General features: G+C 46.2%; 1 protein-coding gene and 1 long non-coding RNA gene across 7 annotated transcripts in view; one reads left to right on the plus strand and one right to left on the minus strand.

The window, feature by feature from the left end:
- IL1R1 (interleukin 1 receptor type 1) overlaps positions 1 to 12317 on the minus strand; it is an 86699-nt gene that overhangs the window by 58764 nt on the left and 15618 nt on the right. For 3 of the 6 annotated variants that reach the window (XM_073790967.1, XM_073790966.1, XM_073790968.1), the window contains exon 2: positions 11853 to 12069. The exons of 2 other annotated variants lie outside the window; for them this stretch is intronic. In XM_073790967.1, coding sequence (XP_073647068.1) covers positions 11853 to 11936 — 84 coding nt within the window. In that variant the 5' untranslated portion in view covers positions 11937 to 12069. The remainder of the gene's footprint in view (positions 1 to 11852; positions 12070 to 12317) is intronic. One more of the 6 variants, XM_033838102.2, reaches the window with a different exon arrangement.
- LOC117307817 (uncharacterized) lies at positions 1714 to 8729 on the plus strand. Its single transcript, XR_004521703.2, has 3 exons — positions 1714 to 2018; positions 4985 to 5242; positions 5825 to 8729. It is a non-coding gene; the product is annotated as an uncharacterized lncRNA (long non-coding RNA).

The following is a 12317-nucleotide window of genomic DNA, read 5'->3' on the forward strand; positions in this document are numbered from 1 at the left end:
CCTGGTGGTTCGGAGTGTAGACATTGGTGGTTCTGAGCTCCACCATATCCAAGCTGTGTGTGGCTGAGCCAGTCATAGCTTCTCTGTGTCTGTTTCCTTGATGGTAAAATGATGTTATAAACAGTCTCCACTTTACTGAGCTGTGTGTGAGGACTGAATGAGTTAATATGTAAAAAGCATTTAAACACTGTCTGACACATACATAGTCAACAGTACAGAGGATCATTATTTGTCATTCACACTTGGGTAACTCGCTCAGCCTCCTTGAATCTGTGGAAAGGGTATAACATTCCTGCCCTGATAACCACAGAGTTACTGAGAGACTTACAGGTAATGAATATGCCTGAGAGTGTTTTTAACCGAATATTATACAAATAAGCAAATATTACTGAAGCATTATTATCCATAAACTCCTAATGTGATATTTTGGGATAGGGATATTTCTGGTAAAGGGTGGGTCAATATTTCTGGCAAAAAGACTATATACACTAGTATATACACCACAGCTGATAAGGCCCTCATTCCAAAGACACCAATCAAAACCACATCTAAGAAGCAGGGTTTTTCTGCACAAATACTCCAGTCTAAAGTAATCAGGTGTGAGATGTACAAACAGCTTGGTCTCCATGGGATAGGACGGTGAATTTAGTCCATATCACGAAGAACTCTAAGGAACCGAAATCTAAACAGTACTCCAAGACTGCGAAGGGCTTCAGGGAAACAAAACGTTGGTTTGCAACCAGAAGTTTCTCAACATCCCTTACGCAAACCCAGAAATGTAATTATTGCCATGCTAAAGTGGTTCTGTTTCTCTTCATTTCTCATTGTTAAAAAACTTTACCCAAACTTGAATCATTTCCTGTCTTAACAACTGCAATCTCTCTTTCCCGTTCTTCCTACACAACTAAACTCCCAATCACCACTGTCAAAGAAATTCCCCTCCTCATTGCCAAATAGATATCCCAAGCCATAAGATGTCACGTGCACACGTGTGCACACACACACACACAGGCACACGCATGCACGCACGTTCCTACCCTACTGAAGTCCCTACTGGTGCTCCACAGCATGTCACCATCTAACTTACTGTACATATTCGTCATGATCTTGTTTATTAACCATCTACTTGTACTTCTACTTCTACTAGTATGTGGTCTGTTTTATTCACTGTCGTACTATCATTATCTAGAAGAAAGCCTGATATGTAGTAGATGCATTTTGCATTATGTAAGATGAATAAATGAACCAATCATTTAACTCTGCACTTTGAAAACTCTTGTGCTTGATTTCAGTATTTTTCATCCCTTCCACTTAACAACACTTTGTCTTGCTTGTCCAGCTCTTTTTCACAGCCCTGATAGGACTCTTCAGCTCTCTTTGTTTTGTCTCACCGGGCACTGTCCATGAATGTACAGGTCTTGAGTTTTAGGACAACTTTTCTGTATTGGATCCTTCTAAAGGTAGCCGGGGAGCTGACTCAGCCAATGGGACTTCAAAGGATGGAGACCTGGAGCAAAGTGTTTCTCACCCTTGATTCAGTGGGGGAATGAGCAGAGCAGAGAAAGCTGAAGTCTGAATCACCATCTCCAGGGCTGCTGCAGGCAAAGGCCCAGAGGAGGAATGTGTGCATCAGACCAGCTGCTCCAATCCTGGCTTGCCTCCTGGGCTGACAAGTGGGCTGGGAAGAGAAGTGGCTCTCTTGATGCTATTTACTGAAGCATGGCACCTTCAAGCCCAGGCTGGGCAGCCACTGACCCCAGATATGGGAAGGGGACCCCATGAATAAGAGCGAGGGATACCTGGGTCAGGAGGTGCCAAACCTGGCTGTGCACCAGAGTCTCCTGGACATTCTAGAGTCCTGCCTCCTGAGTGGAATCTCTACAGGTGGTGCCTGGTTATCTGTATGTCTTAAGAGCTACCAACTGCTCCCCAGACCAACCCTTGGTAACCAGCAAGCCGAGAAGACCACTAAGGACCCTTCCAAGCCATGACTACGAGACTCTGAGACCTCCAGAGAGGTAGGACATGGCCCAGGGGAGTTTTAAGTGGAGGTGGAGGTACTTCGGTTGGCCTGTGCTGGGGAGGGTGCCTTGTTTAGTGGACAGAAGCTGGGGCTTCTAGAGGTTCTGCAACACCCAGGACATCACTGCACAACAAACTGCCCCCCATCCTACCAACTTTTCAAACATCCCACACAACCTGAATGTAGGTAGAATCCGAGCCTGGAACCTAACTCTGTTTTTCATAGAAACAGGAAGTATTTTTGTGCAGTTTTACTACCTATTGAATTTTGCAGAAATGCAGTTGCCATGAAAATTGAGGGGAAGTAGAACTTTTCTTCCTGAAATTAAAAAAAATATTTTTCATCATGGGAAAAGTCACTGATGGCCCCGCCACGCATGAGATCTGAAGCTCCAGAGAGGGACAGACTATCTCCATCTGGCTTTGCGGCTACCACCTTACAGACTTGTCTGTGCGTATCTGCACACCTGACGGCTTCTGTCTCCCTGTTCAGTGGTGCCCACAAATGTCCATGTTGAACTGAACATGGAATAGCTTTCATTTCTCCTTCACATTATGCTTAGTGTAATATAGTTACGTGTTTAATGTCATGTATAGATAGAATACGTTATCAGTGAATTTCATTATAAGTTTGTAAAGAGAATGTTATAAAATACGCATTAAGGAAAGGAGCATTAAGTCTGTTGAAGCCAAGAACCACTGATCCAAACCTCTTAACTCATCCCTCAAAACAAACCACCAGTCAGCCATAAAAAACGAATGAAATAATGCCATGTTCAGCAATACGGACGGACCTAGAGATTACCGTACTAAGTAGGCCAAAGACAAAAATCACGTGATATCATTTATATGTGGAATCTAAAAAACTTGATACAAATAAACTTATTTACCAAACAGAAATAGACTCAGACATAGAAAACAAACTCATGGTTTCCAAAGGGGATAGTGGGAAGGGGTGGGGGGATAAATTAGGAGGTTGGGATTCACACATACACACTTCTATATACAAAATAAATAAACAACAAGGTCCTACTGTAAAGTCCAGGGAACTATATTCAGTACCTTCTAATAACACATAATGGAAAATAATCTGGCAAAGAAGAGATAATATATGTATAAATGAATCACTTTGCTGTATACCTGAAACTAACACAACACTGTAAATTAATGATACTTCAATTTTAAAAAATGGTTATAAACCTCTTAACTCATCCCTCGGAACAAAGCTACTAGTTGGAGGAGAAACACTATTTTCTTTGGCTCGTCCTTGTTGTTGGCCTCTTTACCATTGACTTGATCCCCTTCGTCATCCAGGTGTGTGACCTATCCAGTAATGTCTCCCAGTAGAACCAGTTCAAATTCCAACCAGTCTTCCAGTACAAACCAGGTGCTTGTAGTGTCTCAAGCATCACAAAAGAGGTCTATTTTCATGGACGGGTCCCCAAGGAGACCCTCTCAGCTTCGCTCAGCTTTCCTTTTGAAGCACAGATAGTGCGAGCTTTCTTTTTAGAACTTGGTTTTATTCATGGCAACTCTGCTTTGACAGTTTACAGTCAAGACCACAAGGAGGGCTTGACATAACCACACCGGCTGACCCTGCTGGGCAATAAGTGCCACAGTGGGGCTAGAAGCTCTTAGCGTTTAGCGCGTCTCCTTTCTAAGCATCTCCCTTCCTCCTACCCCTCACCTGTGTGCCACAGTGTACACTCTGGCTGCTAAATGTGACCGCTGTCCATGCACCCCAGAAACTCTTCCCTTCAATGCCTGGGGAAGCCCTCGGTCCAAGAAACAATAAGAAGGTTACCAGGACCTGTGACCAAGGGGGAAAGGAGATATTGTTTGTACCAGACTAGATCCCAGCTGAGAATTATTCTTCATGCAGAGGTAATGAGGGAAGTTGCAAGAGAAAATCCTCTAGTGTGGTTTTCCTACCAAGTTGTTCTGCAGAGGAAAGATGGCACTTGCTAAATGATCGGTGGGTTCTAGATGGCTGGGGAGTAGCCGAGGAGGAGCCTCCAGGATACCCTCCCAGTCATCATCCTCCAAAGCTATAAGGGTGGCCATTCCGCCATCCTCCTCTCCATCCTCAGCTAAACTTCTCCTGCCTCAGCCGTGGGCGTTGCCATCTGAGTGCTTTACTTAGATGGACTTTCCTCTCCCCCTTCCTCTTTCCATCCTTTGCCCCCTCTTCCTCTCCTTCTTATTCTTCATCTCCCTCTACAATCTCTTCCAAGTCTCATTCCTTGCTCTCCATGCACCAAGAAAGACCCATATGAGATACTACCTGTATTTTTATATTTTCTTGGAATTGTATCAACGTACCTTATTTTAAACGGTAACGTTTTATCATTGTGTATACGTAAAGTATTGATATACTTCATAAGGATTCCCCCCAGCCTTTTCATTTGCCATTAACATTTATGGTATCTCCTGCTCTGATTTACTCAAATTTGTTTTAAGCCTAGCATTCTGGGAATACGTCATTATGAAAAAGCTAAATGCATTTATGAGAAAACTCAGCTTGCTTCTCAAAGTGGGGCTGATGATGCTTTTCCCAATAAGATATAAATACAATTTTACATATAATAAGAATAGCACGGCATTGGAATGTCTGAGGTTAAATATCTTTGACTGATGAAATTTGGCGTTTTACTAGGTTATCTTCTGAATCAACACACCTTGGATTGGAATGCAGTGTCACCTTAAGGAAACAGACTGAATGTACTCGAATACTTAACTCAAGGCCGCATTCAGCCTTGCTCCATTTATATAATGTCTTTGGGTTGGTGTCTAGTCAGTGTACACCTATTTCTCAGGAAAGGGAACCAACTTCCCTGTTCCGCCACTTCCCGTCTATAGATGTGGCCCTAGGGATGAAGGGATGATACCCTGGGCCATGGCTGGCTGGGCCAAGAGCGTTTGCTAGGCCCAAAGCTAGAGCATTCACTTTCTCTCTCCCCAGAACTTTGCATCCAACCTGAAACACACATCCTATGAGTCTCGGTTGGAGTCAACACAAAGAAGGTGCTATTCTGCTTAGAAATTCATCTGGGACACGCGGGGCAGCTATGTTTTCCTCTATATGAACCAGAGATGCAAAGAAAGGCAGTTTTCATAGAAAGAGAGAAGCAAGAAGTGGAGATAAGAAGAGAGAAAGACCCCTCAGGCTCTGCCGGGCAACCTCCCAGGCTGTTGCGGAAGCTAGGTGGCACCCCTGAAGGTTGGCTACAATTTCTCTTTTTTTTTTGCTTGAGCAAAGGCAGCTCATTTCAACAAGCTCATGGTTCTTGCCATTGCCAAGTCCTATCGCTTGTTATCACCAACATCTACCTGAGTGCATCTCACTCTTCACAGTGAATTTTTTCTCAGATTTGGTTGTTATTACACAGTTTGGTCCCTCTCTACTTCATGTCCACTCGTTCATTATTGTGTGTATGTGTGTGTCTGCGTGTGTGAGACAGAGACAGAGAGAGAACTGACATAGAAAGCTCTGACCTAAGTATAGAAGTTTGCCAAGAAAGGCACTGTTTGAGGTTAACCTGTTCCTAAAGAGGACGTCCAGCTAACCCCAAAGTGTCCTGAAAGACGGCCTTCACCTCTGGATCCACTGGGCCCTCGGGCCTGGCTCTCATTGTACAGACTCAGGAATTCAGGTTTTGTGGTGTTTCACACGCATACTGTTCTTGTGAGGCAGATGTGTCAGTCCAGAAAGGAACTCTGACTATTTAGCTTAAAATAAAACCTATAACTTCCAAAGGGACAAGCTATTATTATTTACTGACAGCACGTTTTCTTCTTCCAGGAAGGACACACTGGGAAACCACAATCGCATCAGAAGTGTTCTTAATGACCAAGGAATCAGACAGTAGGCTGGGTCCAGTGTTTAATGGCGTCCGTCTTGGGGACCTTCATCCCCACTCTGCATCAGCACTTCTCAGCGGCTGTGACTGGTGCACAGCACTGTCGCATTTATCCAGGGGTCCGTGCGTCTTACTCCACGGCAGCCCCAGGCTCTTTTTTCTCTTTAGCTGTATTCCAGGATACAGCATGGAAGCCAGCCTATCGCATGAAGGTGGTCTAATGCCATTTATACCGATTAAAAGGGTAATCTTTCGTACTGGGAATTATATTTCTTGAAAGTATTAAACAATGTATATTCTTCTGGGTCACCCTTTAATTGTTTCTGGTTGCCTGATAGCTTCCTACCTTTGCAGGAGAGGCATCCATTACCTTGGGGAGAAGAAGACGGAGGCTAGAACGAAGAAGGTACTGCTTGTCTTAAAACTCCAGAGTAGAGTTTAAGGCCATGGCCAGACAATTGCCTATGCCAAGTGTCCTTAATTGTCATAGGTGCAGTAGGAAAGGAAGAAAGAAAATGCTGACAAGTAACTATGACCTATCATCTATTGCAAGATGTATCTTAAAATGTGGTGGAAAATGTGCCAGGCTTTGCCGAGAGACAAGAGGGATTTAATTGGAGCTCCTCAAACTGGGCTTTACTTCTCAAGAGTCAGAGGGGAAGAGTGGACCCACACACCAGAGAGTGAGCTGGGCTGGACTAGAACAGGGAGGGCTTCCACCCAGCCCAGGAGGGCACGGCCTGTGGCCGATGGGAAGAGCCGCAGAAAGAGAAAACGGACGAAGCAAGAGCTGGGCTCTGACGGTCAAGTCTGGAAGCGGGGGTAGAAACCTACGGTCACTGGGCTCGTGGCTTCCTCCCCCGGGGGAGCCTGGGAGGTGGCAACTGCCCCAGAAAGGTGGGCGCAGAGTGAGACCCGGCTTCCAGCCAGGCACAGAAGGATCCCAGAGCCCGGGGGCACCAGCAGAGTGGGAGAAGCGACCAAGAGCTCCTGGGACCAGGAAGCTGGAGTCCAGGAGCCTCACATCTGGCGCAATGGCAAGGCCCACGGCTGTTGGCACCGAGCAGCTTCATGGCCCACACCCAGTGAGACCTGTCACACCACAGCTGACACAGGAGGCCACAGGGACCCAAGGACGGGGGCTACCACCTGACCCGGCAGGATGAGGCAACTCCCCTTGAGGGGGGCAGGCTGGGACCTCTCCACAACCCCTGCAGATGCCACACCAACATAAGGGAGAGGGCCAGTGGCAGCCGGAGGGGTTGCCCTGAAAGGCCAGGTCCTAAGAGTTACTGAGATTTAAAATAAACTCAGTGACGGACATAGTCATGCCTGCCCTGGGCTAAAAACCTTGACCTGGACCGAGTATGTTGGAACTCATTAATCCTGGCATGTATTCATTCAGTAAATATTTACGGAGCACACACTACCTGCCGGGCAATGTTCCAGCTACTTGGGACAGATACGAGAACGAATCACACAGAAGCCCTACCGTCGAGCCTACATTCCGCAGGGGGTGAACCGATAGTACACTGTGACCGTAATAAAGAAGGGACTTCCACGGGATGTGAGACGCGAACCTGGAAAATAAGTGTCTGCCTCAAGGAGTCTGGGCCTGCGAGCAAAACCATGTCCAGTTACACAATATCCATCCCCACCGGCGCCCCTACACTTGTGTATGCCAGCGTCGCCTCCCTCTGAAGGACCCTGAGGACAGAAGGAGGAACACGAGGTAGGCCGTGTCCTCGAGGACCTGACAGCCCAGCCTGTGAGTTTGCACCATGGGCTTCGCGGGGCAGGAACTGTGTCCTTTCCTTCATTTAATAAATGTTTACCGAGCACCCAGTGAAATGCATGCCTGGCGCTGGGCACTCACACAACACACAAGACATTCACAAAGCACACACGGCCTACACAGCACACACAGAAAATACACACATACAGCAGACAATACACCCTCACACAACACACACAGAAAAGTCACACAACATACCACATACGCAAAACCACGCACTCACACAACATACACACGGCAAACACAGTACCTGCCACGCACAACACACGTGCTGACCCAACACACGCATCCAAGTCTCCGTGCTGAAATGTTTTCACGTTTCACATTAAAGCCCCCAGGACAGAGATGCAGGCTGATGGGGCCAAGCAACCAGGCAAAATACGCCCACATGGAGGTGGTGAACGGAACGAAAGCCTCAAGACCTGGGTGGGGTGGGGGTGGGGGGTCCCGGGTAAGACACTTCAGGACAACACTTGGGGGTCCCAAGTTCCCGCAGGCGCCCCCCGCAGGCTCTGAGGAGGGATTTATGACCATGAGAGCTGTTTACAATCAAGAGCTCGGGGTCTGCTCTCATGATGTAATTTCTTTAAGATGCTCTAGACTCTGTTCCTGCAGGGCCGAGAGGACCACCTGGCACCAGGTGTACCTGCGTGTCTCTCAACACCTGGTGCTTCAGTAAAGGTTACAGTCACATTGTGCAACTGTGTCATCGGGGTTTCTGTCCAGAAGTTAGTCTGATGCAGTGAAGTTTAAAACAATAACCTGCCGACAGCATGAAATTTATTTTCTAACTTTCAGCGGACCAAAGGAAGTGCAATTTGGCTTCCATAGTGAATATCCCCGTTTTGCGTGACAGCACAAAGTGTTTTGAGAGGAAAAACCCTCTGTGGTCAAAGGCGTATCTTTGAAGTGCAGTAAGGAGCTTATGTTTTAACTAGATATTCTTGAATGATTGAAAGAAAGTTCCAATCTCACTGTGGCACGAAGTTACAGCTTTTACCATTACCCTGTGATAAACGTTTCTTTGGTCGCAGCTGAGCTGTATACTTATTCTGAGCAATTTTAAAAGAATGTGTGTGTGTGTGTGTGTGTGTGTGTGTATACACATATATACAGTATATATTGTATAGCTTTAAAGGAATATATATATATATATACGTTCCTTTTCTTGATACTTTCCAAACATATTCTTTACCACGATTGTAAGGAAAAACTCCCAGGAGGTAGCAGTGTTAGCACTTTCTCAAGGTCGAATAAATGAGATTAACTCTTGAAGCTCAAGTGCTCAGAGTAAATGTTTTCTGCCCAGCAGTGTCCCCCGCACACAAGCGTTATTTCACACATCCCCAAGGGGCCATACAGACTTGGACAAACATTTAAACAAGCTGCCTCAAGTCCTTTTTGGAGCAAGGTGAGATTCACCTAAACAAAGAAAGAAGCAGGGAACATGCCAGGTGAAAGTTAGGATGGAGAATCAAAGGTGGCTCTGTGAGTGCAGAAGTGACAAGTGAAACGTTGACAGCTGTTCAGAGATCTGAGAGTCGGAGGTAACTAACAGTAACATATGCAGGTACTTTACTTTGCTATGTCAACAGGAGAGCTAAGCCACAAATGTGTGTGCCGGGGATGCCGCGAGCAACAGTAACCCATAGACAGGAGAGGCTCAGGGTGCCTCCAGCTCTACCCATCCCAATGGTGCTTCGTCAGCCTCAGTTCCCCATCCGTCACATGGGGAAACCAGAGCCCGCCCGACCAGGACGGTGAACATACAGGTAAAGTGCTTATTGCTGTAGCTGGCACATAGTAGGTGCTTTCTGCTGCTAATTTTGGTCCCCCAAGATAGGTAGGGGACATGTTACAGTTTCAAGCCTGGAGTAAGGATGCCTTCCCAGTCCAAAACTGGACCTGCGGTTTGATGAGAAAAGGTGCAGCTATGAGACAACACTGCCCAACGTTGAAAACTAAGACCTTTCAGTATTTTACCTCCCGACTGTGTCACACATCTAAGATTCGCACATAAACAAGCCTTACCTTTAAGAAGTGACTTTTTCCTTCCTCCTTTATGACCAGATTCTTTCAAACTAGGTCAAACACTTATTGCAATGGGGTTATGAATTAATGTGAGAACAGTAAGAAGTAGAACCGAGAAACTACAGACATGCAAAGTTTATCTAGAAAAATGTTAGCCCTGTCATACAGAAAACACTAGGACCCAGCACAGAAAGTCTGCTAACGTGATTTCACCCTTTTCTGCCAATGGGAGAAAAAGTGAACCCGAGAGTTTTCAGGACCATAAACATCCTCCTTCTGTGTGTGTGTGTGTGCTGGAGGGGAGGGGAGGAATCCTCTAATGTGTCCAACACAATGCAAATAAATGCTTCTTAAACTGAAATATGATTGACGTGTTAGTTTCGGGTGTACAACATAATGATTGGATATTTGTATATACTTTGAAATGATCACAATAAGTTTAGTGAACCACCATCAGCACCCACAGTTACTATGGTTATCGTGCTGTATATTACATCCTAGGACTTATTTATTTTATAACTGGAACTTTGCACATTTTGACCCCTTCACCCATTTCACCCCTCCCCGCCCCCTGCCTCTGGTAACCACCAATCTGTTCTACCTCTGAGATAATTCAAAATCAGACTTAGACAAAGTGATCTCAATTATAGGGAAATCGCTCTCCCTCCTCTCCCCTTTTAGACAGAACCACTAACAGCACTTTCTCATAAATAAAATTCTCAAAATGCATTGAAGAACATTTAGAAGCAATAAAATTAATCCAGAAACATCTCTGGCAGAAGTATGTTGGCCATCTGAGCCAAAACCTGGCTGACCTTTCAATGTTATTATTGTATTGTGAAAAGAATTTTTAAACAAGCAGTTACCATATTTACTTAAGAGTCAACGTGGCCAAGAATGAAGTAAATACCGTGCGAACCATCAGGCCTCTTAATGACCAGAGAATCTTTTTATACTCAGAGTTTCACTGTCACTACTGGAGGCAACAAGATTATATGTGTGGGAGGCTCTTCAATTTCCCCCTCAGAAGGAGGACTGGGGAAGAAGAAAGGAAGTAGTGCTCAAAGCTAGAGAAAAGGAGAGATGAATAAGGCAGCAATCAGGAAAAGTCTGAACTACCCTAATGCAATAACCCACCACCCTGTGGACACAAAACTGACGTGTGGAGCCTACGTGGGTGTTTTTCCCACTTTGTCAAATGAGATGGTTAGACCAACACAGACTTTTCTTCCAAAGCACCCACATTAGCTGGATAAATAGTGCTAGGCCAGCCCCTACTTGCCCTTTGCTTGGGCTCTGGCAGTCAGAACCCAGCCCCGCAGGGCTCCCACTCCCCTGGATGAAGCCCAGACCACTGGCTCTCATTCCAGACCCTCCTGGCCTCCCTGACTCCATCTTTCTGACAAGTTCCCCTCCTTGCCTCGATGCTTCTTGGCCGAGGTCAAATCGCAAAGCAGCCTCCTTGCCAGTTTCTCCATTGTTCCCTCATTCCCTCTGCCCAGACTGTTATCCTTCTTCCTCCTTCGTCCTCCAGGCCCAGCCTCAATACTGTATGCTCCTTTCAGAGGGCGTCCTAGGGTTTTCCCACCCCTCCAACCAGGGGAAACGGGTGACTATCTCCACCTCCTCTGAGCCCTTGGCTTCACCTCCCCGTCCCTGGTGGCACCAGCATCCCGGACTCCGTAGGGCTGAGTCCTTCTCTCCCTGATACTCGTCACATGCTGAAAGGTAAGCTCTTTCCCTTACTGACCGTAGCTTGAGCAGAGCAGATGTTTAAATCTTAGCCGAATAAATGACAGCGGCTCCGTTTACACTACTCACACCCACTGTCCCTTAGAAAATTCAAACCACACGGACGGGACAGAGAACCTGTGACCATGTTCAGGAACAAAGTATTCTGGGAAATGGACCTAAATTCCCCCAGCAGAGGGATGTGGCAATCACTCAGGACAGCCTTGTTCTAGCCAGCTTCTCGTTGACTTGGGTAAATTATGGAAATTACGGCTGTCTATTTCCCGGGTCAGTGATTCTCAGGCCACATTATAACACCTGCCCCCGGAGAGCTTTTAAAAAATCCCTCTGCCCAGGTCTGCTGCAACTCAGACCTATGCCATCAGAACGTCTGGGGGGTGGGGCCCGGGTACCTGGTAGTTCTTAAGGCTCCCCAGGTGATTCCAACGTGCGGTCAAGATCGACAAAGGCTGGCCTAGATCACAGAGGCTGACCATAGTAGGTACCTGTACGTAGCTGAGTGGGCCCCCTAACACAGCAACACCATTTTCTACACCGACTGGGCCGACAGGGGCCAGGCAGAGGAAGAGAGTCCAACTTCAGGGGTTTACTCACACACAGCAGGTTTCCCTGGAACAATAATTCATGATCCGGACATCAGTTCCAGACTAAAGGAAGTGTCTGTCTCCACCACCCCTCCTCCGCCACCCTCCCAGCATTTTTCACTTTCCTATGAACCTAGTTTTTATATATTATGTCACGTTACCTAAATTTCTTAAACATTTCAACTGGGAAAGAAAATCTAGAACTCTGATCTTGCAGTTAAATAAATCTCAGAATTCGAGGTTGATGAGAAATATTCAAGTGTGCTGAGTGAT

This window comes from Tursiops truncatus, chromosome 14, assembly GCF_011762595.2.
Source record: "Tursiops truncatus isolate mTurTru1 chromosome 14, mTurTru1.mat.Y, whole genome shotgun sequence".
Lineage (NCBI taxonomy): Eukaryota > Metazoa > Chordata > Mammalia > Artiodactyla > Delphinidae > Tursiops > Tursiops truncatus.